Below are 18,757 nucleotides of genomic sequence, written 5' to 3'. Positions count from 1 at the left end.
TTAATTTCATGTTGTTTTGGTTAGATTTAAGATATTATTTATTAAATTTAAATTTAAGGTAAAAGGACGTGAAGTCATCAATTAGAGAGAAAACAAATGAGATGTGTAAAAAAAAAATAGAAAAATAAAAAAATGTAGAAAAAAAGGAACATGAGAAATGAAAAGAAAAAAACCAGTTTTAACTTTAATTTGAAAGGACATAAGATAGAAAAAAAAATCTACATAAATTAAAATGTATATAAAAATATTTTTTTAAAAAAAAGAATGAAATCTGAAATAGTTATTAATAAAGTAAATATTTAGTTGTGTAGTAACTGATTTAGAAGTTGTTGCGATTGGTTAGTGTATTTGTGCCTTAATTTAATCTAGCCTGCATAGTAAAGGCCGAAGACCTAATTTTTTATTTTGGGATGAAAGCCAAGAACCTTTTGTTAGCATTGATTATAATACACATTAATGTTAATTTAATTCAAAATGAACCAATTTTCTTGGTGCCTTCATCAAGTAGTTGAAACTTTTCTTTGCTTGCAATAATCAAAACTATAGAATCATTGACCAACGAATTGAATTGGTCTTAAATTTGACTATTCCATTATATCTTTCTACTCAAGAAAAACAAAAACTTTTTTGATTTAGGATATATATAAGATTTAAAATAAACTAAACTAAAATCTTATCCGAAAACAAGTATTTTTCTTCATGTATTGTTATAAATTATCTCCAAAATATTTAATGATTATATTAATTGATTACACTTGCTTAAAACAGTAAACATTACTTTTTAGTTTTTTTTTACATTGCTATCTAATTACAATTCTTTTGATGATATTTTTTTTATCATAGTTGTATAATTAATGAAACTTTTCTACATATTGATACTGTAAATAATTTTTTTAATGTTATTAAATTCCAATTATTATACATGGGAACTTTATAATTTTTAATTAATTATCTTAAGAATCACATCTATCATATTCTTTTTAAAGTTTACTTTGTTTTTAAATTAAGTAAAATCAATGTGTTTTGATTTTGGTATTTATTTTCTTTTTAGTTGTTTTAAATTCAGATATCACTATTTTTAATGTCTAATATTATGTGATTATTCATTAAGTGTTTGTATATTATAAAAGGTCAAGTGTCTATTATAAAAAAAATATCCACTAGTATTGTGTTATTTGGTGATTTATGTTTAAAGTTTTGTCCAAAGTTGACAGTGGTGTGTTTTGTGTAGATTTTTTTGGTTTTTTTTTCCTTCTTGACAAGGTTGGTTTGATGATTTTGGTCTTGAGTTAGGTAAAACAAAGATGAGTTGATTTATCATGCTCGCATTGATGTTTGGAACCTTTATGTTATATGAAATATTTGAGAGATTGATGTTTGTTAATTCTTGTTTAACGATTTGTCCAGATTTGGAAGAAGTTGTGTGTTTTGTGCAGGTTTTTTGCCATCTATATCCTCATCGCAGGGTCAGTTTGATGTGTTTGACGCTTGGATGTTTGGTTTACTTTTGTTTGCTGGCAAAGATTGAGTTTAGTTGTTGGACTTTTGTGTCTTGTCTTGAGAATGTGTTTCTTTGGAAGGTTGATGTAATTGTATATTAATGTGCTCTTTATCTTATTATGGTATGTTAATGTGGCTGATGTGTTGTAATGTTGGTTGGATTTCCAACTGTTTGAGTGATAAGAAACTTGTGTTGGAATTATTTATATAAGAGTTTAACACCCATAAAGTGCCTCATTTTATTTTATTTATTATTTTCAGATAATAAAAATTGTGTTAGAATAATGACAACATGTGAAATCTTTAAGATATATAAAATATATAGTATATTTATCTATTTCGAAATTATGGTTAGAGATTAAATTTAGTGATTTTAAATTTTATAATAATAAAAATAAAGAAAATGTTTTACAGAAACTAAATCTAAACTTCATGTTTTACAAAAAAAATTAAAAAATTATTTCAAATTTTACAAAAATGAAAAGTAAAGAATTGTTTTATAAGAATCAAAAGTCAAAACTTATTCCTTTCGCTACAAGAAAACAAGGATCTAAAGTGGGCCAAAAACGGACGCAAAAACCTTGGAAGCAATAGCGGGGGCCAGTGAGTTGTCCATGTAAAATGGATGACGCATATGCTTTTGACTCAAACCCAGGTCCTCCTGGTGAGAAAGAAGCTTTAACCACTATACTAAACAAATTCTTTTATCATAATATGATTTGTATTATACTTATTATTATACTTATTATTATTATTATTATTATTATGCCGATGCATATGCGTGGGCCACGGCCGACGCAAATTGAATTTTTTTTTATAAAAAAATTAAATCCACAAGTGCGTCGGTTTTGCGTTGAATGCTATTTTGCATGGGTTTTACGCCATTTTAGCCGACGATATTAGCGTCCCTTGCTTGCCCACGCAAATATTTGGAAGCTAATAACTTGTTTTCTTGTAGTGTTTTTATCTACACTAAAAATATATTTAATATTTTTTAATTATCACTAAAAAAATCATTAAATAGAAAAAAAAATTAGTGTACATGATTAAATTAAATATTATTTAAAAAATTATTAATATCTAAAATAATTTTTATTATTAATAAAATATATAAACTAATTTTTAAATTAGTATTTAGTTAGCTATCAATATTTTAACTATCAACTTTAAAATTTAAAGTAATGAATAACTAAAATCTTAGTAACTAATTAAATATCAATTTAGAAACTAGTTTAAAATTTTATTAATAATACTTTAAATACTAATAATTTTTTAGTATATAATTTAATTAATGTAATAACTAATTATGTTTTGTATCGAAAAATGATTTTTATTTAATAATTTTTTATATATGTATTTTACTTTTTATACTTATAATTCAGAAATTAAACTCTTCTAATTTTTGTATCTTTTACTTTTACAACAACCTTCAATATTTAATTAAACTTATAATAGTCTAATCCAGGTGAAAAAATATATTTGGTTTCTTTAAAAGTTATTTATGTCTATACATATAAAAATATAATATATATGTCTCAAATTACAATATGATTTTCATGGTCAAAATTTTATTTAAATTTGACCATCTTATATATTTCATAAGTAATGCGATATAGTATATGAGTTCACACATCATTTTTCTTTTTTAATCAGCCATATATGATATATAATTGAAAAAGTAGTGGCATAGAGGTGTATAAGGCTGCGATTGTCCCCTCCATGGTGGTTCAAATAAGATTTTTATGCTATGTGATGCATTTTATTTTCATAGGACCACATGAACTACACTATACGTATCACAAATGGACAAAAATCAAATATACTCTTATTCAAAAGATAACTCCTACCTTTTTTACCTTTCAAAAAAGCATTGGAACAAGTCAAACCAAGCCGTCTTTAGATTCTTTTCCACCATATTTCTATAATTTCATAGCACATACCACCATTTTTGCATTGCAGGCTCCAAATTTACTTTAATTTTATGGGGAGGTTTTTCTTTCACATTCAGATTTCAAAAAGCCACACTTTTATTCATATAATTAGTATTCCATTTCTAACTTTGATTGATATGATTCCCCACATGGTCAAATTGCTAGTTTAATGCCACAACCACTGTAAATTGCCTTTCAATGAATTAATTAATGACAGTTAGTGCTGAAGTCTGCATCCAAAGCATCTTTGTGTACGAATCTTCTCTACCATATTCAAAACAGCTAGTTGTGAAGCACCTGAAGATATGCATGCATACTTTAATATATATATGTATTTGGCTTTCAGATTTCAACTTGAGTTAATTTGGAAACTGCATAAATCCGCAGGTTCTTTTTCTTCGTCTCGTGTACATTAAGATGAGATGAGGGACTTTATGTAACCACTGCTCCAATGGTTTAGTGGCACTAGCCTCTAGGCTTTAAGGGATTGAGGTTGGCTTGTAATGTTAAAGTAGAATCCAATGCTTTCATAGGTAAGGAATTAAGAAGGAAAAAGAAAAAAACAGAAGAAGAAATAATTCTCTCCACGATTCTTAAAAAAGACAAAGCACACTCCCAAAAAAGGCAATTCAATGACAAATTCATCGTTCATGAGTAGTGATAGGCTTTATGCCTTACCTTGTCCCATGATTCTCATTCTCTTAAAAGGCACCAACAATCACTAATTTTCCAACTAAATTGGTGGAGTTCAACACTTGTCTTTTCGCTATAACTAAATCATTAAATAACAACTAAATTTATAGATAATTTTTTTTAATTATTATATTAACTATAAATTAAATATCATTTTAAAAATTAAAAATTATTAATATTTAAAGTAATTTTTATTATTAATAAAAAATTATAAAATAGTTTTTAAAATGATATCTAAATTAGTTATACAGATTTTAGGTACTTATATTTTATATTTTAAATTAGTATCTAAAAGACTAGTAGAGACTAATTTAGAATATAAAGTAGTTAGTAGTTAAAACCTTGGTAGTACAAAACAATGCTTTAACGACGGTTAAAAAGAACATACAAAGACGTTTCTGGAACTGTAGTTATTGTAGGTGACGTGATTGATAAATTACCTGATCCTAATCTTTATCAATTCCAGACAATAATTGACATCCACTAAATAACATAATAATAATAACCGTACTCATAATTTTCAGATTATTTATTGCACTGCAAGTGAAAATAAATGTTATTAAATGAATGAATGAGACGATCCTTCAGGTTTATCGGGATGTGATGAGTGGTAAAGACTTGCATGCAATATGAAAAAGGGTGCCCGCTTGATGACTTTTTACGGCAAGTGCGTCGTGTTTGTCAGAAGTAATAATTGTCCCTAACGACGGATATCGATCCCACAAGGAACAGTGAATTATCGAGTACAATATTTGTTAAATATAACAACAGAACAATAAAAAGAGTTTGAAGTGATGATGTTGACACTAATCAATAAGAAAACAAACAAAGAATTAGTTGCTTCAATTGAAAAAATAGGGATTATGTTTCATCTCTTTCACTCTCATGTATTTTGATTAACATGTTAATATTAAGTTCTTTGATTGAAATTGATGCCCGTAGAAAATTCATTTATATCGATCTCTCGCATATAAATTTTTTAAGAATGTTTCCTAAATATCGATCTCTCGCATACTTATAAAAACAACTTAGAAATCACACTCAAATGTTAATGGCAATTAACATTTCAAGTCTATCTCTAGCACTCAAATATGCTAAGTATTGATGTTTAGGTCTGAACCCTAAAAATACCTCTCGGTCAGATTTAAGATTCTCAATTTGTCACGGAAAGTTAAAAGTAAAACAACAATACCAATAATCAATCAAGAATCAAATATTAATATATAAAATATCACCTCAATACATAAGAGTTTGAGCAGATTACTCCCAATCCCAAAGGATAGAATTAGCCACGCATACTTCTAGCACCTTCCATTCTCCCAATTGGGTTACAATTCACTCTATGGTGTTTTCCTCTCAATCTGGCTCACTAGGGTTGAATCTCTAGCCCTCTATTTATCCTAGTTTTTTAGGGTTAAGTTGTTTCATGTGTCGCGCTAATGGGCTAAATAATAAAACATAAAAAAAGCCAAATCTTTCTTTGCATCTTTTTCCATTTTAGGACCTTCCGGCTTTATCCTTTTAGCTCAAATCATTCATCTTAAATCCAAATCTCCAATCTTCCTTAGAAATCTGCAATTAACACCAAATTTGGGAATAAAATACTCTTATTCAAATAAAGATCATAAAAAATATAAAAAAGTATAAATTCATAAATTAGGGATTATTATTTTATATGTAAATTAGCAATAAATCCTCATAAGTGCCTATATTTTAATATGAAATATTACTGAAATTAGACACTTATCACCTAGTCTTGTTACGACTGGGGCACTCTTTCTTAGCCCAATTTGATCCTTAATTTTTATAAAAAAAAGAAAAAAAAATGAATGAATTAGACACATTAAAATGAGTGAACAAATATACTTTAAATACCTTTAGGTTCACTTTCCCTCCCATTCAACATGTTATATCCAAAATAAACACTCAAACAATAAGATTTTATGTTAGAACACATAACATTTTGAGTAATAAATTTGTGAATGTAATATAATCATAATGGGTTGATAAATATCTAATTTAAACTACGAAACATCATGCAAAATTTCATAATTTTTTGACAAGTGAAAATATGAGAACTAAAACCTTAAAATACTTGAAAGATACCTAAATAATACTAAAAAATAAAAAAATAATAGTAAATGGTAGATTTTTGGAATTTTGGTGAATCCCAATCCCCTTCGAGCAACCTTCATATTTTTAAGCGTCTCTATCTGACTTCTCTATGAAAAGTTATGGCCATTTGGAGTTTTTTCGAATTAATTTTTGACAACTCCAAATCTATCACTATTCTCTTTAATGTCACACTAAATGAAGTTCCCACAAACCATAACTATTAACTAATTAACACATACATTCAAATATTTATTAAAAACTTTAAAATCCTAAACCCTAAAAATACTGACATTCGATAGTGGAATTGCGAGTGCAGCTAAGTTCGCAGTGGTGGTGTGTGGGTGTGCGAAGGAACAAGAGTCATATATAACGACAATTCAACAAAGAATTGTCGCAGTTTACATTGAGACACATATATAACGACAGTTCAGGCAAGAACTGTCATTAAAAACACTGAAATTTTAAGAAAAACTACAAAATTGTCATCGCCTTTTTTTTAACGACTGTTCTTTATGAATTGTAGTGTAATGGTTAAATACCAATGTATAAATTACTCTAATTTTTTTTAATAATAAAAATTACTTTAGATACCAATCATTTTTTTAGTTTATAAAATGATCTTTATTTTAGTTAATACAGTAACTAGTTATGTTGGTCTCTAAACTTAGTTTCTATTTAATGATCTGCTTGTAATGTTATATAAAAATATTAAATAAAATGATATAAGATTCACGTTCAATAAATAAATACTACTAGAAAATCATTAAATTAAAATCAATTTTAGAGACAAAAAAATTAGTTGTTATATTAATTAAATTAGATATTATTTTAGGAATTAATAAAATTATTAGTATATAGTTTCTATTATTAATAAATAATTTAAAAGATAAATAATATTTTTTATTTTTAAAATTTATTTTTATTTAATAATTTTCTTTTAATGAAATAACGAATCACTATCATTATCTTTAGATTTTAGAGAATATCTTTACAAATTTTAATAATGCAGAATTTATAATTTTGACCTCTGATACTATACGCCCTTTCATTGTCAATAAGCTTCTAAAAGCAAATTTGAAGAGATTATTATTGGAGAAAATGTCAACACGTCTCAATGACTTTCTTGGTTTGCCTTTTTTTAGTTGCTTTGGAAGGCCTTGCCGAATGGAATTACAAAACTTTTCTCACTTATCTAATGGACCTTAAAAAAACTCTTTAAAACAATCAGTTGTTATAAAATTATGAATAAAAAATGTAGCATTAGGTTTCCATCCATCATATGTTTCAAATAATATGGAATCCAACAACATCGAAATCTATTGTTAAGAAAAAAATACCATTGCACACTTTTTTTTTTAAGCAAAATATGTTCTTCAATGATATGATAGGTTGATATTCAACTGGAAACAAGTGAATGACAAACATACATCTTATAATTATGTTTTTTTTTTAATCCAAACAGAAGAAGATAAGATCTCTTGGCTCAATTAACTCGGTTGAATAACTTTAAGCCTTTTGGAGCAATAATTTAATTAACATATACTAGTCTTTTAGTTTATTTATTATATAGGATAAGTAATCCTTTTTTATATTTAATTAAATTTACAATAATTTGTGACATATATTTTATATTTTCAATTTATAATCAACAATTTAAATTGTAATATATTATCATTTTAAACTACTTTTAAAAAAACTATTAAAAATACAAACACCGAAGAAAAAAAAAGAGTTGTTTAACATGTTGGGCAGGAATTTATTTTGGTTGGTTATAGAGGTAAATTTTAAAATAAATCTCCAAAAGAAAAAATATATGTAAAAAAAATGTAAAAATAAAAAATAAAAAATTCTAAAATTTAAATAAAAAGTAAAAGTTTCATGCTATAAATTGTACTTTATAAAGCAATTCATGGTATAGATTTTACCTTACACTTTTTTGTGTGAAAAGGGAAGTATAATGGCATCTTCCCCAATTGAAAAAAATATAAAGCAAAGACATGACTGTAGCCTGAATGAACATTTTTGTTCTGTTTAAAGTCATCATTGGTGATTAAATAAAGTGTCTCCACAGTCATATTGTGATGATTATCATCTTAGCACTCTTAACACACAGCAAATGAAAATTGCAAGCTTTTGTTAAGGGTACAAATAATTAATTTTCCTGGCTTCGCAGTTGCAACAGTGTGCATATACTTTATGGCGATTTACACTTTGTATACAAATCAGGAACCAAATTCTTTATCATTAAAAGAAGAACCAAATTCTTTATCATAAAAAAGAAGAACCAAATTCGCAAACTCTTAGGTACTCAAAACAGATAAAGCTGGAGACAGCACAATGATTTGTCTCTGTGACCCGTCAAAATATAATGTCCATGATTACATGAATTACTAAAACAAAATAGAAAGTGTTATAGCAGTGTAGATTAATATGCTGCAGAAGATTCAGAAATGTGAGAAGAAGATGAGGTGCACTTTATAGTGGTTAGCATAGATGTAGGGCAGAGAAAATGTAAATAAAGCTCGTATCATAACTAATATATCTGCCTTAACTGAAAGCACAAATCTGAGTTTATTATTAGACCAAAGATCCTATGGTGGCTCTTTCTCCCTAACAACACAAACTATACCATACAGCAAGTAGCAAATATTGTACAAGAAAGCAAAGAAAATGCAGATGAACTGTGCATGAATTGAAATCTCCTACACATTGGAGGTCAGCCGGTGGTAAAAGGAGTCGGAAATTAACACATGTATGTCTAATGCGGCTTCAACATCCCACTTTATCTCAAAGTAAAGGTGATAGTGCATTATCCTTCTTCTAGTCTAATTGCTTTAGATATGAAATACCTGTGATCAAAATTTAATAAGATAACAAGGAGTCAACAAAAATGAAAAGGGATCATAACATAATCATTAAACACTGAACATATTGAACATAAACTTGAAGCATAACATTGAGGATTCATTAGATGTTTCTTAAATGTTCGGAATAGGCAGTAATAGTATATATAAAAAGTCATCAATGCTTTCATGGGTTTTTTGAAATCTTACCCGGTCTGAGGTAGCTGCTTACAATTCAGTAATTGGTGAGACCGAGGATGCCTTTGCAAGGAAGAGGTTTGTAATACCATTTTCATCTCCTACAAATTGTTCTGAGTCACTGGAAGCAGGGGGAGACCATACTGGAACTGAACCTCCATCCCGTTCTCTCCTGGTACCACTTGAAGATTCTACGGCAGAATCTTCAGCTACGTTTCTTAGCTCCATTGTAGTATTGTATTGTACTTGTGTATTCCTATGAGCACTCTGCAAGATCCGTTCGTTCCATGTAACTCCTCCTGCATTCTGTTGTGCATTTACATTTATTGGCACTTCAGCTGCGCTGCTCTCTTCTGCTGAGTTTCGAAGATCAGAAGTAGTTTCTTCGTCTTCTACTCTCAGCAGGGTGGAAGTGATGCTTGGAACCATCTGATCCAGGAAGCTTCGAGCAACAGGAAGGGGATTGTTCCTAACAGGTTCATGAGTTTCCTCCATTTGCGTGTCTTGCGCAAAAGCAGCAGGAATTGATTCAGAGGATTCTCCAAGTCCTTCCTCAGTTCCATTTTCCACTTCAGCTCTTGAAGTAGCCTCTAGTTGCCACATTTCTGATAATGCCTCTTGTAATCTAGTTTTTGCTGCATCTATTCCCACAATTGGAAGAGGATAGTTGGATCCTAGCTCAATTCCAGCAGCTTGGAGCACTGATTCTGGTGCATTCCAAGGATGATGTATCCACTCAGTAGGTAATCTTGCAAGTTCTGGAAGCCAGCGTCGCACATATTCTCCATTGGGGTCGAATTTATAGCCCTCAAACTACAAAATCCAACAACTAAATGAGTGCATCTATTACCAGAAACTCTATCAATTTTCAGCATCCAAATTGCTGACAACGGGACATACTAAAAACCAATGTTACCAATAACAACCACAAACTCAGAATTCAATCCTATTGATTCTATACACGGATCAATCCAAACAAAATTAAATCTGTAAGAAAAAAAATCTGAACTTTTTTTTTGTAAGAGTTGTGAACTTATGATGGGTCATATAGCAGAACAAATTCACAAGTAAAAAGAGTGAATGAATATTTCAACAGGGAGAAGTTGAGAGGAAGTAAAAGGAGACGGGGTAAAATGTTACAGGCACATATTATCATAAATCCAAAAGGTCACGGAAGAAAGATCAATTACGTAGCTTTGACACAAAAGTAACACAACACCTGTGGATGATCGATTCGGTCAAATTCACGACCATCAGGGAGTGTACCAGTTATGTACTGCCAACCAAGAGCATCACTCTCAAGATCTGCATCCAAAAGGGTGTCCCAGAAATATTTCATTCCCCATCTCCAAGGAAGCTGCAGAACTTTCACAAAAAAACTGGAAACTACAACACGTATGCGATCATGCAGCCAACCAGTAGCCCACAACTCCCTCATCCCTGCATCCACTAAAGGGTACCCAGTTCTGCCCTGTCTCCATGCCTTAAAATAAGCCTCATTTACAACCCAAGGAAAGAACTTAAGGTGGCCTAGAAGAGGCCTTTCATGACTGTAGGGGTGGTGGAAACTAATGTACCTCGAATATTCTCTAAGACCAATAGATTTAAGGAACAAGTTCACACTCTCTTCACTGGCCTTGTTTCCTTCGTTGGCCCACAAAAGTTGTTTGATGCGGACAAGATGGAAGACCTTCTTGACACTCAACTCACCAAAATGCAAATGGGGTGAGAGAAGTGAGGTAGTGGCACTGTCAGCCTTCCTGCAATTTGTTGAGTACTCTATCAGTGGACCATTTATGAAGGCTGTCAATGCCTTGTTAGCATTGCTCCACCCTGGTGACCATGCTCTAGCAAGAAGTGCATTGCTTGCCTTCTCTGATTCATCTTCAAACACCAATCTATCACTAGGGCATCTCGACACATCACCTGAAAGAGGCCAAGAGTTCTCAATAACCAAAAATCATTAAAGCTTCATCACAATACCTCCTACATGTTGCAGACTAGGGGAATTTTGACATCAGAAGCAAAAATTGAACTCTTCAAATCCATTTTTCTGTTTTTAGTCAGTGATCTTTGAAAGCTCATTATTTGCTTAGGCTAAAATGAAAAGTTAACGATAAATTTGTGCATCTAAAATGCAACCCCCTGTTACAGATTGTGGGCTACACTGGAAAACTTTTCACTCTTATGATAAAGATTGACCAAAGTCAATGTTGAGAGTAGGTAGGGGGGAAATATCTATATCTGCATTGCATGTAACTGTTAGTAAAATTTGTAACAAATGGAAAATAGATAATTAAATAAAACATGCTCAAAATTTAAAGGAATGTATGTTTTATAACCTGTTTGGTAAGGTAATGGGAGCAGGTACCACGATATTTGTGCTGTATTATTCATGAATACTCACACAAATATGAAAGATCTCATGGTGTAGATTTTTATTTAGAAAGGATGGATGGGTAAGGAGAACTAACACGTATTTCTTTGTAATATTGGGTTAATCCTTAACATATACTTTCGTGGATAATAGATAGAACCTCGACTTAGAGAAAAATTATTTCGTCTTTATATGAATTCAAATTATTGTTGTTCTAAAAACACTTTCGGCCTTGATTTTTTCAATTCAACCCACCTTTGACTCTTGTAAATACCATCACCAATATAACATTAGATAACATTAGCCAAATATTTAATATACATCATTATATTATATGGTGCAACAATTATTCACTAGAGGGATATAGTGTTAGTTACCAATACCTACTTGTATTTCACATCCGTCCTTTATTTATAAAAAAACAAACTTATGTATTCTATTTTATTGTCCATAATTTGTTTCTTTAAATAAATTAATTTTCTTTTGTTATACCTTCCTTTTACAAACATTACATGATTTTAATAGAAACTAATTTTAGAAACAAAAAAATAATTAGTTGTTATAGTGACTAAATTAGAGACCATTTTAGAAATTAAAAAAAAATTGGTTTATAAATTAATTTCTATTATTGTTAAATAGTTTCTAAATTGGTATCTAATTAGCAACCAAAGTTTTAACTACCAATTATTTAGATTCTAAATTTGGTAGAAAAACTTTGGTTGTTAATTAAATATCAATTTAGAAACCATTTAACAATGATAAAAAAATAATTTAAAAATAATTTTTTTTAGTCTCTACAATAATTTTTAATTTAGTTACAATTAATTATTTTTTGTTTCTAAAATTAGTTTAGTTTGTCTTTCATGATTTTCTTGTAGTGAAAAAAAAAATTATGAATTTGAGTTTAATTCTTATTAGAACATTCAATAGAACATAGAACCTGACTCACAAAGCCCTCTATATATTGTCCACCTCATCTACCACAAACATGTTATTATAGCATCTTTGGTGGAAAATTGGTAAATCTTATTTCCACCATCATGGTTACATAGTAGAACACCATTGAAGTCACTCACAATGATAATGCAGTATAATTCTCAATCAACCCAGATTCATATGAGCACAGATTCAACAAAATCTAAGACGAAAGGAAGTGAATGAATAGAAGTAGACCTGGAATTATCCTTTTAGGTGGAAGAAGAGGAGAGTCGGGGTCATAAGGCATGTTAAGACATCTGTCCCAGAAAGCAGCAAAAGTTGTGAATGGTCGAGCATGGACATCATTCACATCCCATGGTTCATATAGTAAATCTGCGTTGAAGGAACGTACTGTTATGCCCTTAGCATTTAGAACCTCTTTTACTCGGTGATCCTTTACAAGTGACAGGGGATCTGTAACATACCAAAACACAAACATTTCACAAGAATTAAAGGGAGTAAAAATGTCATCATGAAGTATAAATAAACCATTTAACTGTGTATTTTATATTCTCATGAGGCTATTAAGAATAATGTATATATGAATATGGTTGTTGGTTATAGGTTAAATGGTTATGGTTATGAATTAGACGTGTATATATATATATATATTGTAAGCTTGTACTATCTATAACAGTCAATGATACAACTCTCTTTTCTCTTTTTTGGTTTTGTCATATTTTGCATAGTATTAAGGTCACTAATGGCTTTTTCTTCCTTCACCATGCTCAATCATAAAGTTTTTTCTTAATCTTTAACATCTTCATCATGCACATCACCCTTAATCTAAATGATGACAATTTTCTCATCTAGTAACAACGGATTCTTGCGACCAAATCGTGGTCTCCAGCTTTCTATTTTCTTGAATAACCCCCTAATCTTTCAAAGGTTCAAGAATGATGAAAGTTCTCATGCCAACAATATCAATCTTGATTTTTTTCTTCATGAACAAGAAGAACAACTCATAGTCGCTTGACTTCTTGCATCGATGTCAACTCTTATCCTCACCAAGATGGTGGGTCTTGAAACTTCTCAAATTTTAATAAATTTATGTCTCTCAAACAAAGACAAAAGGCAAGAAGGTGAAACATATCAACTACCATACATCAAAGCGTCATGCATTTTTCTGGTTCCAAGAATAATACTCGTGATTCTTGGGCAAAATAAAAAATAGCAATGTAAAATGTGTGAAAAGTGTAGTCATACAACCATTAATTGTTGGCACGGGTATGAGCAGAATACTTCATTTAATACCCATGCTAACTTTTTCCAATTCTCATCTACATTTAACGAGGATCATGACCAGTTTATTCTGAGTGCACCTTCCACTGTGAATGATCTGCTTTGATATTCAGATAGTGGAGCATTTCATCATATTACAAATGATCTTAATGCCTTTTTCACAAAAAACATCTTATCATGGCAATGTCACAATTAAAATAGGTAATGGCTCAGGTATGTCAATCAAAATGCATGCTTTACCATACCATACACGAACATTGCCTTTTATTTGAATCATTTGTTGCATGTTCCTGAAATTAAAAAAGATCTTATCAATGTTTCAAACTTTGCTAAAGATAATAATCTGTATTTTTGAATTTTATCCAAACTGTTGTTATGTTAAAAATTAGGCCACTAAGCAGATTTTTCTTCAAGGAAATATTAAGGATGGGTTGTATGTTTCCCTGCGTTTCAACGTTCTATTGGTTTTTCTGCTAATAATACTTATTTAGTGTCATGTTTCCCAAATTTTAATCTTTGGCATTCTGGACCTGGTCACTTTTCTTTTCAAATTGTGAAGAAAAAATTTAAACAATGTATCAAACAAAAATTATTTTGTAATTCTTGTGCTAAAGAAAAATCTCATGTTTCATTTTCTATCTTCTACAATTGTGTATACTTCACCTTTACAACTTGTCTATATTGATGTTTGGAAACCCTGTCCTATGTCTGCCTCAAATGATGCTAGATATTATATTTATTTTTTGGATATTTTCTCTAAATATACTTGGGCTTTCTTGCTTCATACTAAGTCTCAAGTTGTTGTTGGCTTTATGCGTTTTAAAACTTTTCTGAAAAGCAAATTGGACATAAACTTCTAAGTATTCAACCCGACAACGAAAGGGAATTTCTAGCCTCAAAATCTTATCCTAATGACAATGGTATATGTCATTGTTTAACATGTACTCATACATGAAAAACATGGTGCTATTGAGTGGAAACATAGGCATATAATTGAGATGAGTTTAACTCTTCTTGCTGGTCCATCTTTACCTATTAAATTTTGGGTTGAAACTTTTATTATTGCTGCACATTACACCTTTATTGAATAACTCTAATTCGTTTGAAATGTTTTTCATTCCAAACTTGACTATACAAGATTTAAAGTGTTTTGGTGCGCTTGTTATCCCCTTTTGCTTCCTTACAATCGTTATAAGCTAGATTTTCATTTTACTAGTTGTTTGTTTCTTGGTTATAGTTTCCATAGCAAATGATACATATGTTTGTCTCCTATGGGTAAAATTTATGTCTTATGTCATTTTATATTTAATGAAGATGTTTTTTTCTCACTCAGATCCACATTATTCTTTTTGCTATACTAGTTCTACAAATGCTTTGTCATCCACTAACTCTTATCTCCTGTTTGTCATTAAATCTATATCTAATCATAATCCTTATTAATATATCTTTCCATAATAATTTAACATTGATCATAGTCCCTATTCTATTATATAATTTCCTCGGTACTAATAACACCATTAATGCTCCTAATGAAACTCTCACTACTAGAGCCAAGGCTAGTGTTTTAAACCAAAACTTTATACATTACTTACTCCCTTTGCTCTTCTTGAACCAATTTTTGTTAAGCAAGCGTTATCTTCACCTGACTGATATAAAGTTATGCAACACTTTTCTTAAAAATCATACTTGGACGCTTGCTCCTCTTTCCTCAGGTGCAACTATGTTAGGTTAATATGCGTGTTTAAAAACAATTTTAGTGTCGATGAAAGTTTTCAAAGGCACAAAGCCAGGTTGGTTGCCAAAGGATTCAATCAGACATAAGGTTTTGATTATAGTGAAACTTTCAATAGTTAAGTCTACTACCATTCATATAATTTTAACTCTTCATATTTCATCTTGTTGGCTAATTAAACAAATTGATATTGATAATGTGTTTTCTATATGGTGATTTAGAGGACACAATTTGTATGCAAAAACCACCTGAGTTTGTTTAAGGTAATTCTAATATTATTTGCAAACTACAAAAAGTTATCTATGGGCTTAAGAAGGTGCCACGATCTTGGTACCAAAAATTGAGTTACACCTTGCAAGACATGAGCTTTAGGTCTACAAAGACGGACTCCTCTCTCTTTGTCAAATTATGTGATTTGTTTATTCTTTTTATCCTCTTTACGTTGATGATATAATCATCACAACTACTTTGTCTCATGCTATCAGTTATTTTATATCCATAATATGTAATTCTTTTGCCTTGAAAGATTTAGGGACTTTGCATTATTTCTTTGGTGTTGAAGTTTATTGGACAAAAGATGGATACATTCACTTGTATCAATCTCGGTATATCAAAGATCTTTTAGCTCACACAAACATGTTGGATTACAAGCCTCAACCAACTTCGATGATTTCATTCCTTCATCTTGCTCAAGATGTCTCTACTGTTGTTTTATACCCCACCGTCTATCATTCTGTCGTAAAAGCTTTACAATATATCTTGATCACGTGACCAGAACTTGCCTATGTTGTCTCTAAGGTTTGTCAATACATGCATTGCTTCTAGGGACATCATAAAAAACCTGTAAAACATATTTTACATTATCTTGACCCATAGATCATGGTATTCTCATTCATCAAACATTTTCATATTCTTGTCTTTAGCGATGCTAATTGGCGGTTTTGATGTTGATGATCACAAGACCACTATTGGTTATTGTATTTGTTTTGGATCCAATCTTGTCTCTTAGTCTTCTCATAAGTAGAAGGTGATATCCTACAACAACACTGAGACGAAATATAGGAGTATTGATGCGACTCTTGTTAAAATCAAATGACTCTCCTTACTTTTTACTGAAATATGTATTTCATCCTCTACTCTAAAAATCTACTCTAATAATATGAGTGTTGTTTTGCTTGTTACTAATATCATATTACACTCTAGATCAAAGCATTTCAAACCTGATCTTCATTTCATCCATGGTAATGTTTAACAAAAATAACCAACCATGACTTTAGGGAGGTTAAAAATAATGTATTAATACAACAGTTGGTTATGGGTTAGAAGGTTATGGATTATATCTCATGTAATGTGTACTCTACATATATGTATAAGAAGCTTGTACTGTTCATAAGAATTAATTATACAATTCTCTTTTGTCTTCCCGGAAGACAAACAAAATCCAAAAGATGAATATATAGAAATGACAACGTAATCTGTACGGATGACTAATTAGAGACAGCCATGTAAGTGGGGCAAACAAATCAGTTGAAAAAACGGTGATGTCCTGTTCTGTACAATTCTACCCGATAGAATTTATCCCAATTGATGTAATATAGGTTCCTACAATACAAAATGACTAGCAAACTTCCCAGAATCTGGACATTCATTCTATTTGCAGGGATGACAAGTGTTGAAATAAAACAAAAAGTAGAATGCTATAAAATACTGGGGCAGAAAAGAAACAGTAAAATGATCCAGAAAAAAAAGGCAGTGAGAGAAGGAGAGGGAACGGGAAACTGACCATATAAATGATTAAAATAGAGTTGAGTAGCTCCAGTGAACTTAAGAACCTCGAGGAGAGAAGAAACAGTATCAGTGGATCGCTTAGTGATGAGACGAGTGCCAAGATTCCTGAGAGAAGAATCAAGATGAGCCAAGCTTTGTTTGAGCCACCACCTGGAGACTCTGCCGGGGTAGTACTGCCCTTCTTCTTCAGGTGCCCAGATGAAAACTGCAACCACAGCACCAGCTCTTACTCCTGCCGTCAGTGCAGGGTTGTCCTCTACCCTCAGATCTCTTCTGAACCACACTATGCTGCATCCACCGCCACCTCTCATCTCTACAACCTTAAACTGCTTTCACACACCAGTTTTAACCATCTCATCTCATCTCATAACTTCTCTTTACTTTCTTTCTGTTTTGAAGAAAACCAAACAGAATATGTTACCTTTTTCTTTTTTTAAGTTCTCTCTTCTTCTCTCTTTCTTCCTCGTCCTGGCTTCTCTGTCTAACTTGTTTATTGGGAGATTTTAAGCCATAAATAGGTAAAAGAAACGTGTGATTATTGGGTTGATGACTTTTAAAGTTGTGGCACTCGCCTTTACTGTGATAATCTGGTTTTGGTGAAATTATCAATATTTTACAACAAATGCGTATTTTGTTGCTTTCAATGGCTAGTTGTACGAAAAAACAGGGTTTGACAGAATGGACAGAGTGAGAGGGATATGTTGGAAGGAAGAGGAAGTGAAAAGGATTAGTTGGGTAACTGTGTGTGGGGAAACATACAATGAATTGATAGAGAAATTGCAGCCACAAGTTTTTGTTTTGTAGATTTTTTTTCTTTTTTTCTCTTCTTAGTCTTATCCTATGCACTATGCGATAAATAAAACAAATCCATCTTCCACGTCTCTCCTCTCCTATTTTTTCACACCAAAAATCACGCAACTCCCTCACCTTCAACGCATTCTCCATTTCACAACACACCACTCAAAATCTGTCAAACTCATGCTATTTTCAGTAGGGATTATATCAGCATTTGCTACACGTTGCTTATTAATGACCTGGTGTATTTGATTTGAAAGCTAGGGAACATTGCAATTTATTGCAAATATCATGACATTAAAAAATATGTACTACTCATTTATTATTAGTGTTTATACTCTTTAGAGAGTTAAAGCCTAATCAAAGACCTACTTATGACCTTCAATTTTTTTACTAAACGCTTTATTTTTTTCACATTATGTACATGAATCCATTTTTTTTACTAATATTTAAGGAGGAGGATTGTGAATGATACCAAGTATCCACTTTATTTTCATATGAAATGTAAAATTGGTTTGACTTAGTTTAGATTTATTATAGATTTTGAATTAAATCAAACCATTAT

At 30.7% G+C, this 18,757-nt stretch overlaps 1 protein-coding gene across 3 annotated transcripts; it reads right to left on the bottom strand.

The window, feature by feature from the left end:
- Nucleotides 1-8,749: 8,749 nt before the first annotated feature.
- On the bottom strand, nucleotides 8,750-18,266 carry LOC137823158 (cryptochrome-1-like). 3 transcript variants are annotated; one of them, XM_068628307.1, is made up of 6 exons: nucleotides 17,393-18,134; nucleotides 14,118-14,167; nucleotides 12,831-13,049; nucleotides 10,500-11,206; nucleotides 9,293-10,093; nucleotides 8,750-9,088 (listed from the first exon to the last, which is right to left on the bottom strand). In XM_068628307.1, exons 2-5 carry the CDS (start codon nucleotides 14,161-14,163, stop codon nucleotides 9,311-9,313), a joined length of 1,755 nt encoding a protein of 584 aa, XP_068484408.1. In that variant the 5' UTR covers nucleotides 14,164-14,167; nucleotides 17,393-18,134; the 3' UTR covers nucleotides 8,750-9,088; nucleotides 9,293-9,310. The 3 variants fall into 3 exon arrangements, with proteins under 3 accessions (XP_068484408.1, XP_068484409.1, XP_068484407.1); XM_068628308.1 differs by having other exon boundaries at nucleotides 14,123-14,167; nucleotides 17,393-17,981; XM_068628306.1 differs by lacking the exon at nucleotides 14,118-14,167 and having other exon boundaries at nucleotides 17,393-18,266.
- Between the last annotated feature and the right edge of the window lie 491 nt (nucleotides 18,267-18,757).

This window comes from Phaseolus vulgaris, chromosome 9, assembly GCF_000499845.2.
Source record: "Phaseolus vulgaris cultivar G19833 chromosome 9, P. vulgaris v2.0, whole genome shotgun sequence".
Classification (NCBI taxonomy): domain Eukaryota; kingdom Viridiplantae; phylum Streptophyta; class Magnoliopsida; order Fabales; family Fabaceae; genus Phaseolus; species Phaseolus vulgaris.
The sequence above is the reverse complement of the archived record's forward strand: the minus strand, read 5'-3'. Positions and strand labels throughout refer to the sequence as shown.

Bases quoted from the DNA above. Each gene is read 5' to 3' on its own strand.
- LOC137823158 (XM_068628306.1), bottom strand. From the start codon at position 17,708: ATGAGAGGTGGCGGTGGATGCAGCATAGTGTGGTTCAGAAGAGATCTG. The intron at 13,050-17,392 runs GTCAGTTTCCCG...GGTATGTTACAG, and splicing joins CTATTTTAATCATTTATATG to ATCCCCTGTCACTTGTAAAG. The intron at 11,207-12,830 runs GTCTACTTCTAT...GGCCTCTTTCAG, and splicing joins ACCTAAAAGGATAATTCCAG to GTGATGTGTCGAGATGCCCT.